Below are 22,181 nucleotides of genomic sequence, written 5' to 3'. Positions count from 1 at the left end.
TAATGTCCTACCTGACTTTTCGTTTTTAAGAAAGCATTTACTAGGTCTGTTTTGGTCTGTTGTAACTCTTTTTCTTGACTTTTCACAACAGTTGCTCTAACGGCGTCATAGGCACTTTGAACTGCCTGTCTCGTTGCTGCATCTGTTATTTTCGTCATATTTTGTGCTACTTCTTTTAACTCTTTGTCGAAACCTTCAGACTTCAGTTTCTTTCCAGATGAGAAGTCGTTCACTTGTTTCACCTTACTATGAAGAGCTTCGAAAGCGTTCTTAAAGTCAGCATTTGTTAAAGCTTCATTTGAACTATCTTCATCCGCTTGTATTTTTGTCCTTATTGACCCTATGAGTTGGGCTGCTTTAGCGTTGGCTTGGGCATCTAACCAGTCATTGTTAGCTTTTATATATTCTGCACTTTTCATTGCCTTTTGCATGGCTGCGTCGTTATTTTTACTTTCTTGTGCTAAGTTTTCATACTGTACGGTTTGGTTTTGCAACTGTAAAAGTTTTTCTGCCTTTACATTTGCTTCAACTTCTTTTTTATACTCATCGCTATCCATATATGTCTTCAGGGCTTTTTGTTTTATCTCTTCATCTTTCAGTATTTTATATTGAGTAGTATGGTTTTTCAAATTTATGACATCTTGTTCCATTTTTGCTACTTCTGCTGCTTTTTCTGACACTTTTTTTGCATATTCCTCTGTACTTAGTTCTTTCAGTTGTTCTTCTTTCTTCTTTTTCTCTACGTTTAACTCATTGAGTTTCTTTGTGTGTCTGTCATATTCTAGTTTTTTTCGTTTTCACTTATTTGCTTCTGTATGTCTATGTTTGACTTTTTGACATCTGTTATTTGATTTTTGAGTGAACTCAAATTCATTTGACTTTGAGGGTTATAGGCTGTTCCGTCTGCAGCTCCACCATAGCCTGCCATTTTCGCTAAAAGTGCCGCTCTTAAACCTCCACTCTGTGCACCAACAACTCGGTTTAAAAGCATAGGATTGCTTGACATTTGTTGCAACATAGTGGGGTCATTCATCATTTGTTGTTGCAACTGTTGTTGTGGTGTCAGTTTTACTATTGGATGTTTCAATGCTCTCTTCCTCTTACGTATATTCTTACGTAGCTTACGTGGCATTTTAAGTGAAGTTAAAAAGCGGTTTTTGACAGATGTTTTGTTGTGACTTCTTCATAAAGACTTTGTTGAGATTTCTTCATAAATGAGTGTAAATGACCCAAAAATATATTTTATGTTAGAATGTTAGATCTAACATGTTTTCTAACATGTTTTCTAACATGGTCTAAAACATACAAAACTCATGAAATTTCATACGGAATTCAATAAAAATATATTTTATGTTAGAATGTTAGATCTAACATGTTTTCTAACATGTTTTCTAACATCGTAGAAAACTCATGAATTTCTTCGTAAAGACTTTGTTAAGACTTCTTCATCTAATTTCTCATGAACTTTCTTCGTAAAGACTTTGTTGAGATTTCTTCGTAAAGACTTTGTTAAGACTTCTTCATCTAATTTCTCATGAACTTTCTTGTCTATGTTTTGTTAAGATTTCATCGTAAAGACTTTGTTGAGATTTCTTCGTAAATGACCCTAGTAGTATATTTTTGGTGTAAATTTCATGAAAATTCACGATGTTAGAAAACATGTTAGAAAAGGTGTTAGATCTAACATTCTAACATAAACATTATTTTTGGTGTAAATTTCATGAAAATTCACGATGTTAGAAAACATGTTAGAAAAGAGGTGAAATCTCACCTCTTCACCTAAAATATATTTTTGGTGTAAATTTCATGAAAATTCAACGGGTGAAAAATTAGGTGAAAAAACAGGTGAAATCTCACCTCTTCACCTAAAATATATTTTTGGGTCCTTTACGCTCATTACGATGAAATCATGACAAAACATTTACGAAGAAGTCTTGACAAAACATATACGAAGAAGTCTTGACAAAGTCTTTACGATGAAATCATGAGTTTTCAACGATGTTAGAAAACATGTTAGAAAACATGTTAGATCTAACATTCTAACATAAAATATATTTTTGTCTGATTTTACGATGAAGAAGTCTTGACAAAACATTTACGAAGAAGTCTTGACAAAGTCTTTACGATGAAATCATGAGTTTTCAACGATGTTAGAAAACATGTTAGAAAACATGTTAGATCTAACATTCTAACATAAAATATATTTTTGTCTGATTTTACGATGAAGAAGTCTTGACAAAACATTTACGATGAAGAAGTCTTGACAAAACATTTACGAAGAAGTCTTGACAAAACATTTACGAAGAAGTCTTGACAAAACATCCTCAGGGCTAGAAGGCACGAAGTGCCTGGGAGCCCCACTACCTTTTTTTTTTTTTTTTTTTTTTTTTTTTTTAATAGTGTTACCAAACATCGGGCAACATCATACGTATAATACAACTTTTTCGTACTTCTTTATCGAATTTAAATAGAACTAAGTTTTTATTTTAAATAAAAGAGAAATAATTCTAATTTATAATCTCATTATTAATTTATTCTCATTTTAATATTTCATCGATTTTTTATTATCGATATTCAATACAAATGAATTCATATTATAATAGTATCTAGTATAACTAGGTATTCTATCACAGTATTTCTTCAATTTATTATAATATTTCAGCATTTTTTAGTTTCAATGCTGATTTGTTCCTTAGCTTGTAAACTATAGTTACTTTATATCTTCGGCTATTATCCTATTCAACTTAGACGTAAAAAATTAAATAACGTATAAATATAATTTTAATGGTAAAAGATTAAATGTTTATTCCGTATGTAATGTGATTTGATTTGGATGGTAAGATAAGTTTCGGTATAATTGATTAAGAATTGTTGAATAAAATTCTGGAACTTCGTCAATTTCTTTGATTCCCTCTTCCTCGCAATACAACTCCATATCATTAACTTGTATTTAAAGGCTTCCATATACAAAACTATATATAATGTTTGAAAGTTAAATCCAATCTTTTTCTATTTCTAAAAAAAATTGAGACCTAAACACGAGATAGCTTTCAGAAAATTTTCAGGGACATTTTTAATCATTTTTTTTATTTATTGTAATATCTTTGTTATTAAATTTGAATTGTTTAATATTTGAATGTAAAGAATTGAATAGTAATAATTTTAGTTTTAATACATAGCTAATTGCTAAGCAAAATAATTAATTTATTGTAATTTTGACATGTAAACTAAAGGGAAATTTAGCCGGCCAAATATATGTCACTTTTTGACTTCACCTCACTTCCGCCATTTCGTCTTATGACAGTTCCCAGGACCGGATTCATCTCCTTCCCTTGATCAGAAGGGCATTTGTGAAAGCCAGACCTGAGAACTGTCAGCGAGATCCTGGTCTCTTGTTATCAAAAAGTGTAACAAAATCATGTTTAAAATATTACCTTTTTTATTAATTACTTACATTTGACTTTTACTTAAGGGATCACCGCTTTAGTTTACAACTATTCAATTTTCGACACTTCGAGGTCTATTTTCTCTTGATAGAATAGATATCATTCTGCATAACCATGACCGTAACATGTCCATACCATTATCTACCTATTTGTCGTTTCAGATATCAATAAGAAGAGATTTGATCAAAACCTTAAACATTGGAGTTTCCACTGAGAGCCCGCTGATCAAGATTTCTCAAAATTGGTCCATCCGATGTTCATTTTTTATTGAAATAATATGTTTAAATATGATTAAGAGTCTATATCTTCATTATTGAAAAAAGTCAACAACCCAAATCTAGAGGACTTTCTGCGCTTCACCACACTAGATATTTGAATACTTTTTTCGAAAATTTGCACATAAGATAGTATTGTATCATTGATTATATATTTCATAATATTGGTCGCTAATTCTTTGTTGTTATACCATTTTTAAAGCAAATGTTAAAAATTGAATAGTTGTAAACTAAGGCAGTGATCCCTTTAAAAAAGGTACATTCACGAAAAGTGACACCCCTCTTCTTTTTTCCTAGGGTTACTGATCGCTTTCTTTCTGCTCGCCATGCCAGAAACGAAAGAAATGATTGATGCAGAATAATTTATTACTCCAATTGGCAACTATCTTGTAATATACAATTAGTTGCATTGTCAGTTATTCTCCAGTATTATTCAATTTAAGTTCAACTTCTTTAATTTAAATCATACTGCAGCTATACCCTCGCGTTGAGATAAGAACAAGATTACACATGCTAAAATCCCACATTAAAAATCGAAATTTTGCAACTCCAAAATGCAACGACAGAATTCCTCGTAATTTTGTTTTTTTCCTTCCTTATGATACATATTCAAATGACTTGAATATAGAAAAAGTTACTAAGATTTGAGGAAATCATTGCAATAAGAAATTAAAAATCGGTTTTATTATATAAGTTACTTATGTATTAAAATGACCTCTATAATTAGTGTACAGTGCCTCACATAATCTTTGGATATTTCTGATTTCAAATTTATACATTTTGATTGGAATATTCATAACTCAAATCTAGATGATAGTTACTACATTTATGCGATACAGTACGTATCCATTCATCTATTTACTTGTTGTTGTTGAAATAAAAACGTTATTATTTTACTATCTTAAAATAAGAATTTTGTTATAGTATTAATATTTTCATCAACAATGATGACATTATATCAACTCTTAAAATGACATTTTATCAAATATGATATCAAAATCAAAATTAGGTGTTTTTTATGAGTAAAAACGTGTTAATTTGATGATTTGGCTAATTATACAATACTTTTATTTTCCAAATTTTTTGTAATTGATTTTTTCAAGAGAAAATCAGATTTTTGATTTTCATTTTTGAATTTTTGAATTTTTTTTGGAATTTTGAATTGATCAATTAAGCAGAATGAGTTATGGGAATGCTTTATACATCTCACAATGTGATGAATTAAAGACGAATCTTAAAAAATTATTTAAAATCACAAATATCATCCTTATTCTCATTTGTTTCAAAAAAGATAGTACTAAGTATTGATAAACCATGATCTATATTAGTAAAATACTTGAATAAAAAGTGTAAAAGTTGAGTTTTTATTCATTTTTATATTAGATTTAACGAAAACCTGTTTCATATTAATATCCTAGTCGAGAGATGAGATTTTATTCGTATTTGTTAGCATTCAGTAGACATTCTAATCTTGAATTTTAAATCTTACTTAAAATTATTAATAAATGTGAGGTTTTGCTTCGATTTCTGATTAATTTGATTAAATTGTCTCGACATGCATCTTGAATAATATCGTTTCTTAAGGAACTCCAAGATTTTCAAGAGACTTCTTGCGATTTTTGATAAAAGATAAGAACTCTCATTTACGAAAAATGGTTTATTGAATATAAAATATTTCTGTAATGACTCATTTTCATTATATTATTTTCAGTCAAATCCTCAAAAGTTAATATTCAAATCTCTTATTTAGCTGAGAAACTGGATACTACATAATGGATCATATTCATGTAAGCTGGAAATGGTATAGTTACATTCAAAAGCTCCAATAATACTTCAATTTAAAATACAGAATATGAATATTGATTTTTACTTCTATTTGAAATTACATTTAAAAAAAAGGTAGTGGGGCTTCCAGGCGCGTTGCGCCCTCTAGCCCATAAAAAAATTCTGAGGACGAGCCAGCCGTTGACTTTTTTGTAGAGCACTCAAAATAGTGTAACTTTGTCCGGACAAGTAAGGGTCTATCGTCGCTACAGGAAAAGTTACAGGCGTTCCAAGGAAGTATACTTTGAGAAGCCTTTTCCCCCTTATAGAATGAGATAGGACGGTTATTTTACAAAACTGACAACACTTTGACGAGTAGTTTTTTTGTGCTGAACAAAAAGTGTCATATAAACATCTGTCAAAAACCGTTTTTTACTTCACTTAAAATGCCACGTAAGCTACGTAAGATATACGTAAGAGGAAGGGAGCATTGAAACATCCAATAGTAAAACTGACACCACAACAACAGTTGCAACAACAAATGATGAATGACCCCACTATGTTGCAACAAATGTCAAGCAACACTATGCTTTTAAACCGAGTTATTGGTGCACAGAGTGGAGGTTTAAGAGCGGCACTTTTAGCGAAAATGGCAGGCTATGGTGGAGCTGCAGACGGAACAGCTTATAACCCTCAAAGTCAAATGAATTTGAGTTCACTCAAAAATCAAATAACAGATGTCAAAAAGTCAAACATAGGACATACAGAAACAAATAAGTGAAAACGAAAAGAAACTAGAATATGACAGACACACAAAGAACTCAATGAGTTAAACGTAGAGAAAAAGAAGAAGAAGAACAACTGAAAGAACTAAGTACAGAGGAATATGCGAAAAAAGTGTCAGAAAAAGCAGCAGAAGTTAGCAAAAATGGAACAAGATGTTATAAATTTGAAAAACCATACTACTCAATATAAAGTACTGAAAGATGAAGAGATAAAACAAAAAGCCATGAAGACATATATGGATAGCGATGAGTAAAAAAAGAAGTTGAAGCAAATGTAAAGGCAGAAAAACTTTTACAGTTGCAAAACCAAACCGTACAGTATGAAAACTTAGCACAAGAAAGTAAAAATAACGACGCAGCCATGCAAAAGGCAATGAAAAGCGCAGAATATATAAAAGCTAATAATGACTGGTTAGATGCCCAAGCCAACGCTAAAGCAGCCCAACTTATAGGGTCAATAAGGACAAAAATACAAGCGGATGAAGACAGTTCAAATGAAGCTTTAATGAATGCTGACTTTAAGAATGCCTTCGAAGCTTTCATAGTAAGGTGAAACTAGTGAACGACTTCTCATCTGGAAAGAAACTGAAGTCTGAAGGTTTCGACAAAGAGTTAAGAGAAGTAGCACAAAAATATGACGAAAATAACAGATGCAGCAACGAGACAGGCAGTTCAAAGTGCCTATGACGCCGTTAGAGGCAACTGTTGTGGAAAGTCAAGAAAAAGAGTTACAACAGACCAAAACAGACCTAGTAAATGCTTTCTTAAGAACGAAAAGTCAGGTAGGACATTATGCTGCAGATGGAACATATGTGCCAGCTGGTGGAACTTATATACCACCAAACCCTCCAAGAGAAGCACCTGCACCAGGACTACCTAAAACATTTACATCGTCACATGGACACAGACACAGGCATGCACCAAACCAACACAAAACCAACAGTTCAAAAATCCAGCACCACAACAACAACCAAAACCAAACAGTTCAAAATCCAGCACAGCAACCAACAGTTCAAAATCCAGCACCACAACCAAAACCAGCACAACAACCACCTCCACAACCAGCACAGCAACCAACAATTCAAAACCCTGCACAACAACAACCACAAACAGGCAAGGACATAAAAGAAGTAGAGAAAAAGGAAACCAAGAATTCTTAAAATGCTTAAGGAAGATTATGGTTACCCAGATACTCTTGACTTTAGTTGACAGATATAAAGAAAGCTATTAGAAAGTTCAAGGAAGGAAATACTGACCCGAACCTATTTAGCTTTATGTTCAGCACCAAATGGGATATAATCTCAAACCTGGAAAATACAAGCTCGCTTAAGGGATATGATTTAATAGCATATCATCCAAATGACATGAATGAATTTACTCCGAGATATTTGGTGTCAGAGCTAAATGATAATTCAACTCTCTTCATGAAACGCGTAAAAAATAGAGACGGAACGAAAGAAGAAAGGTTATGAGTCCGGATGACTTAGATAGGGAACTTGTTAAAAACGGTCTCGGAATATATGAAATGCCAGCAGATGAGGTACAAGAAACTCAACAGGAAGAAGTTCAGATACAACCAGACATGGAGAAATAGTTCAGCAACAACAGCTAGAAGAGCCTGAAGGAAACGAACAAGTCCCTCCTTTGGAAAACTAACTTCACAGAACTAGATGAAGATTTGGAACAGCCGAAAAATCTTGACCCTCAACAAGTGTATGCGGAGAATATGGAATCTTTCCAAGAGTCTAAGAAAAATTCGGCTGACATAGTAGAAGAATATCGAAAAATGTTCACCGACATACAAAAGACTCCAACATCAGATGAAAATATTCAGCATAGAATGGAAGTATTGAAAAACATGTTCCATGACAAAATAAAACCAACTACAGAAATAAATGACGCAAGACTGAAACGTTGGGTAAAAGCTTTCCCATTCACAAAAGATATTATTGGTAACATGGAAAGAAAACCAGAATGGCTACAAAAACATATATTTGGAAACGAGCTTATTCCATATGGACAAGCTCTGTTTGAAGAGCTTGAACCGGAAACTCAGGAAAGAGTCATGCAAACAATACGCGAAGACTCAAATACAAACTATGACAAAATCTTTCTAGGATATAGGTTACCTGAGATGGCGACCAGAGCCCAAAGGCAAAAAGGACATGGGAAATTTACAACATACTAGGTGAACATGAGGCAAAGATGCAACAACTTGAAGCAGAGGGCAAGTTACCAAAAAGCGACACCAAAGAAGAAGAGAAGAGTAGAACAAAGTGAAAGTAGTGAAGAAGTAACTTCATCTAGTGAAAGTAGTGGCAATGAAGGAAAAAGAAGAGTTAAAAACTCAGTCAGGAAGAAAGTAAAGCTTGGTCCGAGTGGGTTCTATTATGACACATAAATCCAACTATTCTATATTTTTACCCATATGAAATGTACGCCGCTCAGAATATAACGCCAACAGTTTTGGATGCCATGAACGGAAATGTTTCCGAATGGTATAACGAATGCGACAATGCATTAGAAGGTCAGAAATAGTTCCTGGAACTTACGAATATACAACTGCTGTTTCTTATGGAAACGTAGGTGAGTTTGGAGAAGGTTCTTCAACAACAGTAGATATTGCTTGCGACAGGTTTCATATTATTTCTATTGACAACTCATTCTTATACGTGGAACAAGACATTGAAATAAAACCTTCTGCCAAGTTGTCTGACAAGAAAGGTTGCAATGGAATTTTCTATGTCGGATACCAATATGCTCCAGAAGTTTTCATGGGATATAAGATATATTCTAACTCTGATTAGTTCAAACAGTAACATGGGCAAACTATGAATGGTTCGCTTTGAGAAACTCAGTACAACCACAAGCTAGAGAACAAACAGACCAGTATGCAACTATTGAGAAAATAAGAAGACTTGACCCTAACGTTCCAGGAGTTTATGTTAACCTTTCTGGTTCAGATGGAAATGCTGCCACTAAAGTAAAACTGAAACTTAGAGTTCCTTTGTCATCTTTCCTCATCTTCAGGTTTTTAAGATACTTGCCAAACTGGGCAGGAAAAATTTCTATCGAACTTACTCCAAGCAAAAATAACTTAGTCATTGCACCACACAAGACCCATTCAGCATTACTGTAGCTGGAACTGGTGGAGCCAAGTTCTGTGACTTTTGCAAAGACAAAGTTGACTTAGACTTTGGTTTCTCAAACCTCAACACTGAAGTAAACTATTATTTCAATGCTGCTGGAGATGCTTGGGACCCAGTTAAGTTCACATGCGAAAAATTTGAATGCAAGAGAATAGAAAGCAGACTTGCCGTTTTATGTTGGACCCAGATATTTCAAATGCTTTAGCTGCCAAATATATTGCAGTTCCACTTATGTTCCCTATACACCAAATATCTGTCAAAGACTTTGCAGGTGAAGTTGGAAAACCAAATCCAGGAGCCGCAGGTGCAAGAACAGATATTGCTTTAACAACTGCAATGAAACATGCAGATACTATGTTTGTACTGTTCAGACGAACTATAAATGACTATTCTTGTTTTCTACAACCCTGGTATTAAATATCAATATAAACATAGATGGTAAATATTATCCAAGAGAAGAATATTCTACAGTTGAGGATATGAGGTCATACAACTTGACATTAGATGCTATGAACTTTAACAACAACTTCACAACAACCATTAACCCTGAAATGCAAAAATTATGCCATATGTGAAAGTATGGACTCATACAGGAGGTCAAAAAACTCAATATACAAATGGAGACCGTTCAAACTTTTGGCTTGGCATTCCATTTGCTGACTCAGAAGACTTTATGGGTGGTATTTCAACTGTTGGTACAGTTCAAATACAATATACTGGTGACAGAGACGGTCCAGATGAATTGAAAGCAAAGAAGTTTACAAAACCAATAGCACTTTTCACGGAAGATGCTTCTTTTGAAGATTCGTTCGATGAAACCTGCTGGGGCTCCTCAGATTGGCATAACGACAGCTTCCATCGAGCAGATTTGGCAGCAGGTCAGTAAGTTGTTCTTGAACTGACTTCTCTCCGTCAAATATTGACAGTACGCCAGTTTTGACATAATATTGTATTATAACTTTCCTTTAGTAATATCTGTAAGTTTTGAAGTTATATTTTTGTCTGCCTTCAAGAACTTTCACCATTTCAGTTATACCAACTTTCTTTGCTTTAATGAAAATATTTTGGTTCAGCAAATATGCTATTCTATAACATTTTCCATTGTTTGTGTAAAGAACTATTCTGTCAATGTATTTGTATTGTTTGTGAGTATAAACTTTGTTCTGCTTCAATTCAATAAGATATCCGAATACGTCCATCTTTTTATTCTAAGTAAAATGTCATTTCCGAAAAATAGAAGCGTAAGTGTTTCAAAAGGTTTAATGGCGGTGGCAGATGTGAAGTTAAATTCACCAACTCAAACAAACAGTCAAAGTGTTTTGTCAATGTCAAAGACAGAGATGTTGAAGTGGGGAAACCATACGAAGACGAAGATGGTATAACAATTGTTCTGTAAAAGAACCAACATATCCTGAAGTTAACAGAGACTTAAGTTCTGTTGCAGATATTCGAAACGACTACCAACAACTGAAAGACAAACTTCAAACTCAGGAGAAGATTTGTCAAGCTTTAAGTATAATGTTAACTTGGTCGAACACAACCCTGTAAAAGTGAACTCATATGTCATTGCACCTCATGAAGTTTTGAAAGAACTATTGAAACTTTTTGACAGAGGCAGACGATATAAACATCAAAGAAATAGAACCCGACATTAGTTGCTGTGGTGTTTCATATAATGCCATTGACAAGATATACGTTATGAAAGGAGGTGAAACGTTGAACTTAAAATATAGTTTCCCAGACTTATAAAAATATTTGACGACCACAACATTTCATTAAAATTTATTTGCTAAGTAAATGGCAGAAGACATAATGGTTTATACTATTACGACTAAAAACCCTGAGTCATATAATTCTATAACACAAACTTACAAAGTCCTCAAGGACGATATTGTAAACTAACCTTAAACAAATGACGACTAAAGCCTGTTTTGCTCTTTTGACACCAGAAGACTTTATTGTTGTGAATGGTAAAAAATACTCCTTTGAAGATACTTACTCAGATATACCACCAACAGGTTTTGTTGACTTATTTAATACTTTAAGTACGGGTGTAACATGTGCTGCAACTAGAGCAGGTTTCATTATGTTTGGATGTCCGACTGAGTTTACTATAAACGATATGAGCTATAATACAAAACTTATTTCTGGTTTTTACTACCAACAGTTTCCTATAACAGGAAAAGGTGTCATACAAGGAATGTCTATTCCATTGACATTAAGCAACACCAATCTTATATATTGTTTCAAACTTAGGTTCAAAGTGTTATTCGAATGTCGACAGAAACTATTATGACCAAAGATACTTATGCGTATAAACAATACTTTCTCTGCTGGTTTGCCTATTGTTCATTCGAATGCAGAATTTTCAACCTTAGTGAACTCAAACACTTTGGCAAGTATAACGTTGACATTAGTTGACGCAAACTTTGTTCCTGTAAAACTTTTTATGTCCTATGTATTTGTCAATGACGGCAGAAAGTTTCGAATTGGAAGATGCAACTGGTGAAAGTATTGTATTACAAGAACAACTTCAACAACAAATAGCTCAAGAACAACAAATGCAACAAATGGAACAACAAAGTCAAGAATAAAAAAATAATATTTTTTTTTATTTTTATAAAAATGTACAGAATAGATGTTTCAGATTTTTATGACTTCCAAGCATTCAGAAATATGTGTCCATTTAGAGACTATAACAAAGCAGTCGAGAATTTGAAACGTTTAGTCATTTATGTTGACTCTGCCCCAGAATGTTATGTCATGAAAGAATGGGATGTAGTCTTTAACAAACCAAGAGCAACAATAGTTTCAGAACTAGAATGTAGACAGAAACTTAAGAAAATAAAAGTCGTACAAGTTGGAATGAAGATGTTAGATGCTTGGGATATCTTATTGTCAAAGTTAGAAGATTTTTTCAGTTCGAGGTATAAAGTTCTATACACCTTTTCCAAACTTCTATCTATCTTCACTGATATAAATATGAACAAGTAGAATGGAAAGAAAATATTATAGAAGCTTGGTTAGACCATGTCAAAGAAATTATATGCAATGGAAACGAAAAGGTTTATGAGTATATCTTATGTTGGTTTGCAAACATCTTACAACATCCAAGTGCTAAGAATGAAACTGCTCTCATTATAATTGGAAAACAAGGAACAGGTAAGAACACATTTTTACAGATATTTTGTGCAAACTGTTAGAAGGTTATTCGAACCCTAATATGACAAACTTAGAAAACATCTGCGGTAAATTTAACTCTTCAATTGAGAATATGAAACTTATAGTTTGCAATGAACTTCAAAGTATAGATACAACAAAAGTTTTGAACTCAGATGCTTTGAAGAGTCTTATAACAGACAAAGTTGGAGTTGTTGAAAGAAAGTATAAAGCCCAAAGAGTTTGTGAAAATGTTGCAAACTTCATTATGGTTTCAAACAATGTTGTTCCGATGAAGTTAGAAAGTTCTGACAGAAGATATGTAGTTGTCAGAACGTCAGAAGCTCATATGCAAGATACAGAATATTTTGACGACTTAGCAGAAACTTTGACACCAGAAAAAAAAGAAGAGAGATCCCATAATGACGTTGACGCTTTAATGACCAAATGAGTACGGAGTGACAATATGGAATTACGGTTTTAGTGAGAATAAACTGATATTTGGATGACAATATGACTGTTGATTTGAGTGAGTGTATGACTGAAAGTTTGACTGACAATATGACTGACGGTTTGACACACACGATGACTTACGGTTTTAGTTAGAATATGACTGATAGTTTGACTGACAATATGACTGTGTGACACAGAACACTAATACTTGTTTGATTCGAGTGATGTATGCTTAGAGTTTGGGTGACAATATGACTCATAGTTAAGAGAGTGTCATGACTGATGGTTCTGAGTGAAAAGACTGACAGTTTTGCGGTGACAATAGACTTCGTGTTGACAGACACTATGAATTCGCTTTTTATTGAGAGTAAGACTGACAAGTTGATGACAATATGACCGCCGGTTTGACACACACTATGAATTAGCTTTTTAGTTAGGATAAGACTGATAGTTTGACTGACAATATGACTGACGCTTTGACACACACTATGACTTACGTGTTAGTTAGAATAACTGACCGTTTGACTGACAATATGACTTCGGTTTGACAGACCCACTATAGCATTAGTTTATGAGAGTAAGACTGACAGTTTGGGTGACAATATGCTGCCGGTTGACACACACACTAGAATTAGCTTTTTAGTTAGGATACAACGATAGTTGACTGACAATACTGACTGACGGTTACACACACTATGACTACGGTTTTGAGAAGAGAGATACAGAGCATTACCTGACAATATGACTGACGGTTTGAGCAACACTATGAATTAGCTTTTTTATGAGAGTACAGACTGAAGTTTGACTGACAAATGACTTACGGTTTTTATTTGAGAAAACAACGAGAGTTTGGGTGACAATATGACTGCTAATTTTGCAAAATAAAAGACATGCAAAAGCTTTGAGAATAATGATGACAGTTGGTGACAATATGACTTCGGTTTGACAGACACTATTAGCTTTTTATTGAGAGTAAAGACGACAGTTTGAGTGAACAATATACTGCCGGGTGGACAACACACTATGAATTAGCTTTTAGTTAGCATAAGACTTGATAGTTTTCTGACAATATGACTTCGGTTTGACAGACCACTATGAATAGCTTTATATGAGATAAAGACTGACAGTTTGGGTGACAATATGACTGCCGGTTTGACACACACTATGAATTAGCTTTTTAGTTAGGATAAGACTGATAGTTTGACTGACAATATGACTGACGGTTTGACACACACTATGACTTACGGTTTTAGTTAGAATAAGACTGACATGTTTGACTGACAATATGACTTACCGTTGTGAACACACACCTATGAATTAGCTTTTTAGTTAGAATAAGACTGATAGTTTGACTGACAATATGACTTACGGTTTTATTTAGAATATGACTGAGAGTTTGGGTGACAATATGACTGCTAATTTGAATGAATATATGACTGTCGGTTTGGGTGAGAATAAGACTGACAGTTTGAGTGACAATATGACTGTTGATTTGAGTGAGTGAATGACTGACAGTTTGACTGACAATATGACTTCGGTTTGACACACACTATGAATTAGCTTTTTAGTTAGAATAAGACTGATAGTTTGACTGACAATATGACTGTTGATTTGAGTGAGTGTATGCTTGAGAGTTTGGGTGACAATATGACTCATAGTTTAAGAGAGTGTATGACTGATGGTTTTAGTGAGAATAAGACTGACAGTTTGACTGACAATATGACTTCGGTTTGACAGACACTATGAATTAGCTTTTTATTGAGAGTAAGACTGACAGTTTGGGTGACAATATGACTGCCGGTTTGACACACACTATGAATTAGCTTTTTAGTTAGGATAAGGCTGATAGTTTGACTGACAATATGACTGACGGTTTGACACACACTATGACTTACGGTTTTAGTTAGAATAAGACTGACAGTTTGACTGACAATATGACTGACGGTTTGACACACACTATGAATTAGCTTTTTAGTTAGAATAAGACTGATAGTTTGACTGACAATATGACTTACGGTTTTATTTAGAATATGACTGAGAGTTTGGGTGACAATATGACTGCTAATTTGAATGAATATATGACTGTCGGTTTGGGTGAGAATAAGACTGACAGTTTGAGTGACAATATGACTGTTGATTTGAGTGAGTGAATGACTGACAGTTTGACTGACAATATGACTTCGGTTTGACACACACTATGAATTAGCTTTTTAGTTAGAATAAGACTGATAGTTTGACTGACAATATGACTGTTGATTCGAGTGAGTGTATGCTTGAGAGTTTGGGTGACAATATGACTCATAGTTTAAGAGAGTGTATGACTGATGGTTTTAGTGAGAATAAGACTGACAGTTTGGGTGACAATATGACTGACAATTTGACAGACACTATGAATTAGCTTTTTATTGAGAGTAAGACTGACAGTTTGAGTGACAATATGACTGCCGGTTTGACACACACTATGAATTAGCTTTTTAGTTAGGATAAGACTGACAGTTTGACTGACAATATGACTTCGGTTTGACAGACACTATGAATTAGCTTTTTATTGAGAGTAAGACTGATAGTTTGACTGACAATAAGCTGACGGTTTTGACTGACTTATATGACTGACGGTCTGACTGACAATATGACTGAGAGTGTGACGCGACAATATGACTGTTGATTTGTAGTGAGTGTATGACTGACAATTTGAGTGACAAATATGACTGACGGTTTGACACACACATATGAATAGCTTTTTTAAGAAAATGACTGACGGTTTGACAGCCTCTATGACTTACGTTTTATAGAATATAATGAGAGTTTGTGACAATATGACTCATAGTTTAAGAAGTGTATACTGATGGTTTTAGTGAGAATAAGACTGACAGTTTGTGACAATATGACTGCTAATTTGAATGAATATGACTCGTCGGTTTGGGTGAGAATAAGACTGACAGTTTGAGTGACAATATGACTGTTGATTTGAGTGAGTGAATGACTGACAGTTTGACTGACAATATGACTGACGGTTTGATGTGACAAATAGACTGACGATTTGACTGACAATATGACTGACGGTTTTAGTGAGAATAAGACTGATAGTTTGAGTGACAATATGATTGTTGATTTGAGTGAGTTGTATGACTTACAGTTTGACTGTGACAATATTGTTATATACGAAACGATAAAAACATGTTTGACAGAAAAGTGACAACTTTACGTGTCAAAAAATAAAAAGAAGCGATATTTCTTCATAATTTATTTCATACTTCGTCTTACCAACAAAGATGGGAATGTGAACAATGCGGGCAATTTTTGACCCATTTTGGCTTGAGAACTAGAGCCTGCGAGGTACAGTGGATAGTATTCAGTACCTCACAGGCTCTAGTTCTCTATATGGCGCCGAGAAATTTTGGTGAAATGTGGTCGCATTCACCAAAATTTTTTCGGCGCCATAGGATGAATTGGAGGGTGAGAGATATTATTTCATACAATACTACCTACCCTCCAATTCCAGCCAAAATGGCTAAAAATTGCCCGCAATGTGAACAATTGCGGGCAATTTTTAGCCATTTTGGCTTGAACTAGAGCCTGCGAGGTACATGGATAGTATCATTACCTCACAGGCTCTAGTTCTCTATATGGCGCCGAGAAATTTTGTGAAATGTGGTCGCATTTCACCAAAATTTTTTCGGCGCCATAGATGAATTGGAGGTGAGAGATATTATTTCATACAATACTACTCTCACCCTCCAATTCCCAGCCAAAATGGCTAAAAATTGCCCCGCAATGTGAACAATTGCGGCAATTTTTAGCCATTTTGGCTTGGAACTAGAGCCTGCGAGTACATGGATAGTATCAGTACCTCACAGGCTCTATTTCTCTATATGGCGCGAGAAATTTTGGTGAAATGTGTCGCATTCACCAAAATTTTTTCGGCGCCATAGGATGAATTGGATGTGAGAGATATATTTCATACAATACTACTCCCTCAATTTTAATTACTTAAACTCATTCTATTTTTTTTGACATGTAAATGTCACTTTTACTGAGATCTGACACAATGTCAGATCTCTTTTTTTCGTATATAAGAATATACTGATGGTTTTAGTGAGAATAAAGACTGACAGTTTGACTGACAACATAACTTCGGTTTACACACTATGAATTAGCTTTTATCGAGAGTAAGACTGACAGTTGGCGAAGATGATGACGGTTTGACCGACATATGACTGACGGTTTGACAGCCTCTATGACTTACGGTTATTAGAGAATATAACTGAGAGTTTGGGTGACAATATGACTCATAGTTTAAGAGAGTGTAATGACTAAAGTATGTCTTTAATGTGAGAAATGCAGACTGGACAGATTTGCCAGTGACAGGACATACGACTGACGTTTTGACAATATGAGATGCTTTAGTTAGAATATGACTTAGAGTTTAGCTGACAATTGACAGTTTGAGTGACAATATGACTGACGGTTTGAGTGAGTGTATGAATGAGAATATAACTGACGTTTTGACTAACAATATGACTGACGGTTTGACATCGAAATTCATTCATATATATGTATATCAATGCAATCACCCTATTTAATATTATTATTTATCAATTAATTTTTCATTACTACATGCTCTCAATTATTATGACATTAATATTTATCAATAAATATTTCATTACTATATGCTCCCACCCAATTTGACATTATTGTTCTTTGACAAATTTTTCTTTATTAAAGACACTCTCACAAATTCATATCAATATATTTTAATTATCACCTATTCCAATCCATTTTCATATTCATATTCTTATTGAGTTAGAATAAATTGAGGATGACTGAGAATCAAATTATAATTAGTGAGAATCAATTGAAGAATACTGGGAGTTAATTAAGGTTGTTTAAGAATAAATTGTGAATAAGTGACAATCAATTGAGGATGAGTGAGAATCATTTGATTATTAGTGAGATTCAACTGAACATCAGTGAGAATCAATTGAATAATACTAAGAAGAAATTGAGGAAGAGTGAGAATCACTTGATTCTTAGCGAGAATCAATTAAGGATGAGTAAGAATCAATTAATAAGTAGTGAGAATCAATTTAGGGTGACTGAGAATCAATTGATTCTTAGTGAGAATCTATTGATAATTAATGCGAATCAATTGATTATTTGTGAGAATCAATTGATCAGTAGTGAGGATCAATTGATTATTTGTGAGAATCAATTGAAGATGAGTAAGAGTCAATTGAGGATGAATATGGTGTCTATTCTGATATGACTTAGTATCTACTGAGGCTAGATGCTAACATCTTATTTATGATCATAATTTTTCAACTCCATTAATATTTATAACAATATTTTGATTACTATTTAAATAATTTTATCAAATGATAATTATTAACATATATTAAGAGTATGTTTAATTTTCAACATACTCTTAAAAAATCCGAAATTTTTAAAAAAGTGACAATTTTTTTAATGCTAAACCATCTTCATCTACCATTAATGTTTCGGATGATTTGATTTTAATTCAGTTGGGTTCTATTAGATGTAATAGTGTAAATTCTGATTCAACAATTTATATTATTCTTCCAATCAACCCTATCAAAAAAATGGTATACAAATAAAATAACTTATCAAGATGGTAAACCTAAATTCACTGTTTTGGATTCATTATCAAATGCATATGTCGGAGATTCACCATCATATCCTTGGGGACAAATCGTTTCAAAAATCAAAGAATTAAACAGAAATATTAAGAATGTATATAATTTTGGACATAAATTATTTGGATTTGAAAATAAATCTATCATTTGTTATTTGGAGGAACTCAAAGAGCGTTTTATCTTGAATAGCGATGAAGTAAAGTATCTTCAAACATATGAAACAACACCTAAATTTCAGAAATCCGCTGAAGCTTTTACAGAAATGGTAAATATGATTATAAGTGAAAAATATTTGCAAACAGATCTCAGTCAAATTAAAATCAAAATCCATCGTCTAGGGGAACAATATATTCTTAAATTTTTAGAAGCATTTATAATTGCCCGCCCCAAATTTTATGCACAGGTTATAGGTTTCTTACAAAATTTTTCATTTGACCAGGAATTATACTCAAAAGCAGGAATTTCTAAACCATTAATGTTATATACGAAAACGATAAAAACAGTTTGACAGAAAAGTGACAACTTTACGTGTCAAAAATATAAAAAGTGATATTTTATTCATCATTATCTTCTTCATAATTTATTTCATATTCTTCGTCTTACCAACAAAAGATGGGAATGTGAACAATTGCGGGCAATTTTAGCCATTTGGCTTGGAACTAGAGCCTGCGAGGTACATGGATAGTATCAGTACCTCACAGGCTCTAGTTCTCTATATGGCGCCGAGAAATTTTGGTGAAATGTGGTCGCATTTCACCAAAATTTTTCGGCGCCATAGGATGAATTGGAGGGTGAGAGATATTATTTCATACAATACTACTCTCACCCTCCAATTCCCAGCCAAAATGGCTAAAAATTGCCCGCAATGTGAACAATTGCGGGCAATTTTTAGCCATTTTGGCTTGGAACTAGAGCCTGCGAGTACATGGATAGTATCAGTACCTCACAGGCTCTAGTTCTCTATATGGCGCCGAGAAATTTTGGTGAAATGTGGTCGCATTTCACCAAAATTTTTTCGGCGCCATAGGATGAATTGGAGGGTGAGAGATATTATTTCATACAATACTACTCTCACCCTCCAATTCCCAGCCAAAATGGCTAAAAATTGCCCGCAATGTGAACAATTGCGGGCAATTTTTAGCCATTTTGGCTTGGAACTAGAGCCTGCGAGTACATGGATAGTATCAGTACCTCACAGGCTCTAGTTCTCTATATGGCGCCGAGAAATTTTGGTGAAATGTGGTCGCATTTCACCAAAATTTTTTCGGCGCCATAGGATGAATTGGAGGGTGAGAGATATTATTTCATACAATACTACTCTCACCCTCAATTCCCAGCCAAAATGGCTAAAAATTGCCCGCAATGTGAACAATTGCGGGTTTTAGCCATTTTGGCTTGGAACTAGAGCCTGCGAGGTACATGGATAGTATCAGTACCTCACAGGCTCTAGTTCTCTATATGGCGCCGAGAAATTTTGGTGAAATGTGGTCGCATTTCACCAAAATTTTTTCGGCGCCATAGGATGAATTGGAGGTGAGAGATATTATTTCATACAATACTACTCTCACCCTCCAATTCCCAGCCAAAATGGCTAAAAATTGCCCGCAATGTGAACAATTGCGGGCAATTTTTAGCCATTTTGGCTTGGAACTAGAGCCTGCGAGTACATGGATAGTATCAGTACCTCACAGGCTCTAGTTCTTTATATGGCGCCGAGAAATTTTGGTGAAATGTGTCGCATTTCACCAAAATTTTTTCGGCGCCATAGGATGAATTGGAGGGTGAGAGATATTATTTCATACAATACTACTCTCACCCTCCAATTCCCAGCCAAAATGGCTAAAAATTGCCCGCAATGTGAACAATTGCGGGCAATTTTTAGCCATTTTGGCTTTGAACTAGAGCCTGCGAGGTACATGGATAGTATCAGTACCTCACAGGCTCTAGTTCTCTATATGGCGCCGAGAAATTTTGGTGAAATGTGGTCGCATTTCACCAAAATTTTTCGGCGCCATAGGATGAATTGGAGGGTGAGAGATATTATTTCATACAATACTACTCTCACCCTCAATTTTAATTACTTAAACTCATTCTATTTTTTTGACATGTAAATGTCACTTTTACTGAGATCTGACACAATGTCAGATCTCTTTTTTTCGTATATAAGATTAATACAAGCAATAATTAATGGCGATAAAAGATATTCGAATATTTTTGCTTTTTCAGGAAAATCGTGTGATTTAACAATCGAAGATTTTATTAATGTTTTAATTTCAGATCAAACAAATCAAAATGGTGAAGAATATTATCAAATACGTATCAGATCTATATTGGATAATAGTAAATATTCTTTCTATGAACTAGCAGTTAAATTTGAATCAATTAATATTTTAAATTCGTGTAATATAGATAATGTTACACCAATCATGAAAGCATTGATAATGTCAAGCCCAAACGAAACAATTTTCAAAATGAATGATAAATTCAATTTGCAGACTTATCAATTTACAAACCAAATCAAGTATGTTTTATCTTTTGCATACAATATCTCAGAGTTATTTTCTACATTTAGAAATCCATTACTCTCTTCGATTGTTTCAACAAATAATATTATATCAGTAATGAATTTGAATGAAAGCAAAGTTATTCGTTTAAAGATTCATTTAATCTTCCATGAGGCCCTAATTCAAAATAATGATTTTATGTACAAGAACTTTAATGTTTTGAATCAAATAAAAAACAATGACCTTCTGGAAATTTTAGCAAAAGCTTGTTTGAAAGCTGACAAAAAAATTCAAGCAGATTTTGAACAAATCATGGGTATTAAATTTACAGCGATCAAACAATTTCATGAATCCATAGAAAAAATTCCAGTTGATCGGTCTCCAATTACAATAGATGGTTGCCATATTTGTTTTGAATGCTCTAAAAATACTGATATTGAAAAACTCAAATCAATGCAATTAATTCTAATAAGCCCTGGTATTCATATCAATGTGTTAACTTATGAACAAACATTGAAGTTTTTGGAACAAATGCCAGCATTTATTCATTTGGGCCTTTCCAATATAAGTTCTGATCGATCTGTAAACTTAAATTATTTTCTACTTCAAAACGAAGATTATTCCCCTTTAAAAATTTCACATTGTATGACAAAATCGTATCCTTTGAATATTCAAAAGTATCAGATACGTTGTGGATGATTACTGTACCAAAAAACATGAAAAACATAAAATTACCCAAAGAGTTTTCAGGGAGGTTAAAATGGTACATTCAAATAACGAAAGTTGATCTCCCAGGACATCCTCTGCAAGATGAAATACAGGAAAAAATAAAGCATGATAATGAGATTGGTGATATCTTAACTTCATATCCCGGGAATTTTATGTAAATTATAGCACAACGATAAGAAGTGATAGTTTATTCGTCAATGGAAATCCTATAGAATTTCTTATATATATTCCAAGCGAATCAGGAAATTTGGCGTTGGAGTGTA

General features: G+C 33.7%; 5 pseudogenes across 5 annotated transcripts, besides 8 other annotated features; 4 read left to right on the top strand and 1 right to left on the bottom strand.

Annotated features, from left to right (window-relative positions):
* Positions 1-2,395: part of a mobile genetic element that runs on past the window's edge.
* Positions 123-1,132, bottom strand: TVAGG3_0626970 (annotated as a pseudogene). Its single transcript has one exon. A coding segment is annotated over exon 1 (1,010 nt).
* Positions 2,396-2,696: 301 nt separating the features above from the next.
* Positions 2,697-2,725: a mobile genetic element.
* Positions 2,726-5,931: 3,206 nt separating this feature from the next.
* On the top strand, positions 5,932-6,410 carry TVAGG3_0626940 (annotated as a pseudogene). The gene has a single exon. A coding segment is annotated over exon 1 (479 nt).
* A 365-nt stretch (positions 6,411-6,775) lies between these two features.
* Positions 6,776-6,957, top strand: TVAGG3_0626930 (annotated as a pseudogene). The gene has a single exon. A coding segment is annotated over exon 1 (182 nt).
* Positions 6,958-8,227: 1,270 nt separating this feature from the next.
* Positions 8,228-8,550: a mobile genetic element.
* Positions 8,551-8,757: 207 nt separating this feature from the next.
* Positions 8,758-12,978: a mobile genetic element.
* TVAGG3_0626910 lies at positions 9,045-9,813 on the top strand (annotated as a pseudogene). Its single transcript has one exon. A coding segment is annotated over exon 1 (769 nt).
* TVAGG3_0626900 lies at positions 12,045-12,904 on the top strand (annotated as a pseudogene). Its single transcript has one exon. A coding segment is annotated over exon 1 (860 nt).
* A 6,182-nt stretch (positions 12,979-19,160) lies between the features above and the next one.
* Positions 19,161-19,223: a mobile genetic element.
* A 118-nt stretch (positions 19,224-19,341) lies between these two features.
* Positions 19,342-19,456: a mobile genetic element.
* A 627-nt stretch (positions 19,457-20,083) lies between these two features.
* Positions 20,084-20,192: a mobile genetic element.
* Positions 20,193-20,580: 388 nt separating this feature from the next.
* Positions 20,581-20,695: a mobile genetic element.
* Positions 20,696-22,181: the final 1,486 nt, after the last annotated feature.

This window comes from Trichomonas vaginalis, chromosome III (assembly GCF_026262505.1).
Source record: "Trichomonas vaginalis G3 chromosome III, whole genome shotgun sequence".
In the NCBI taxonomy this organism is placed as follows: Eukaryota; Parabasalia; order Trichomonadida; family Trichomonadidae; genus Trichomonas; species Trichomonas vaginalis.
The sequence above is the reverse complement of the archived record's forward strand: the minus strand, read 5'-3'. Positions and strand labels throughout refer to the sequence as shown.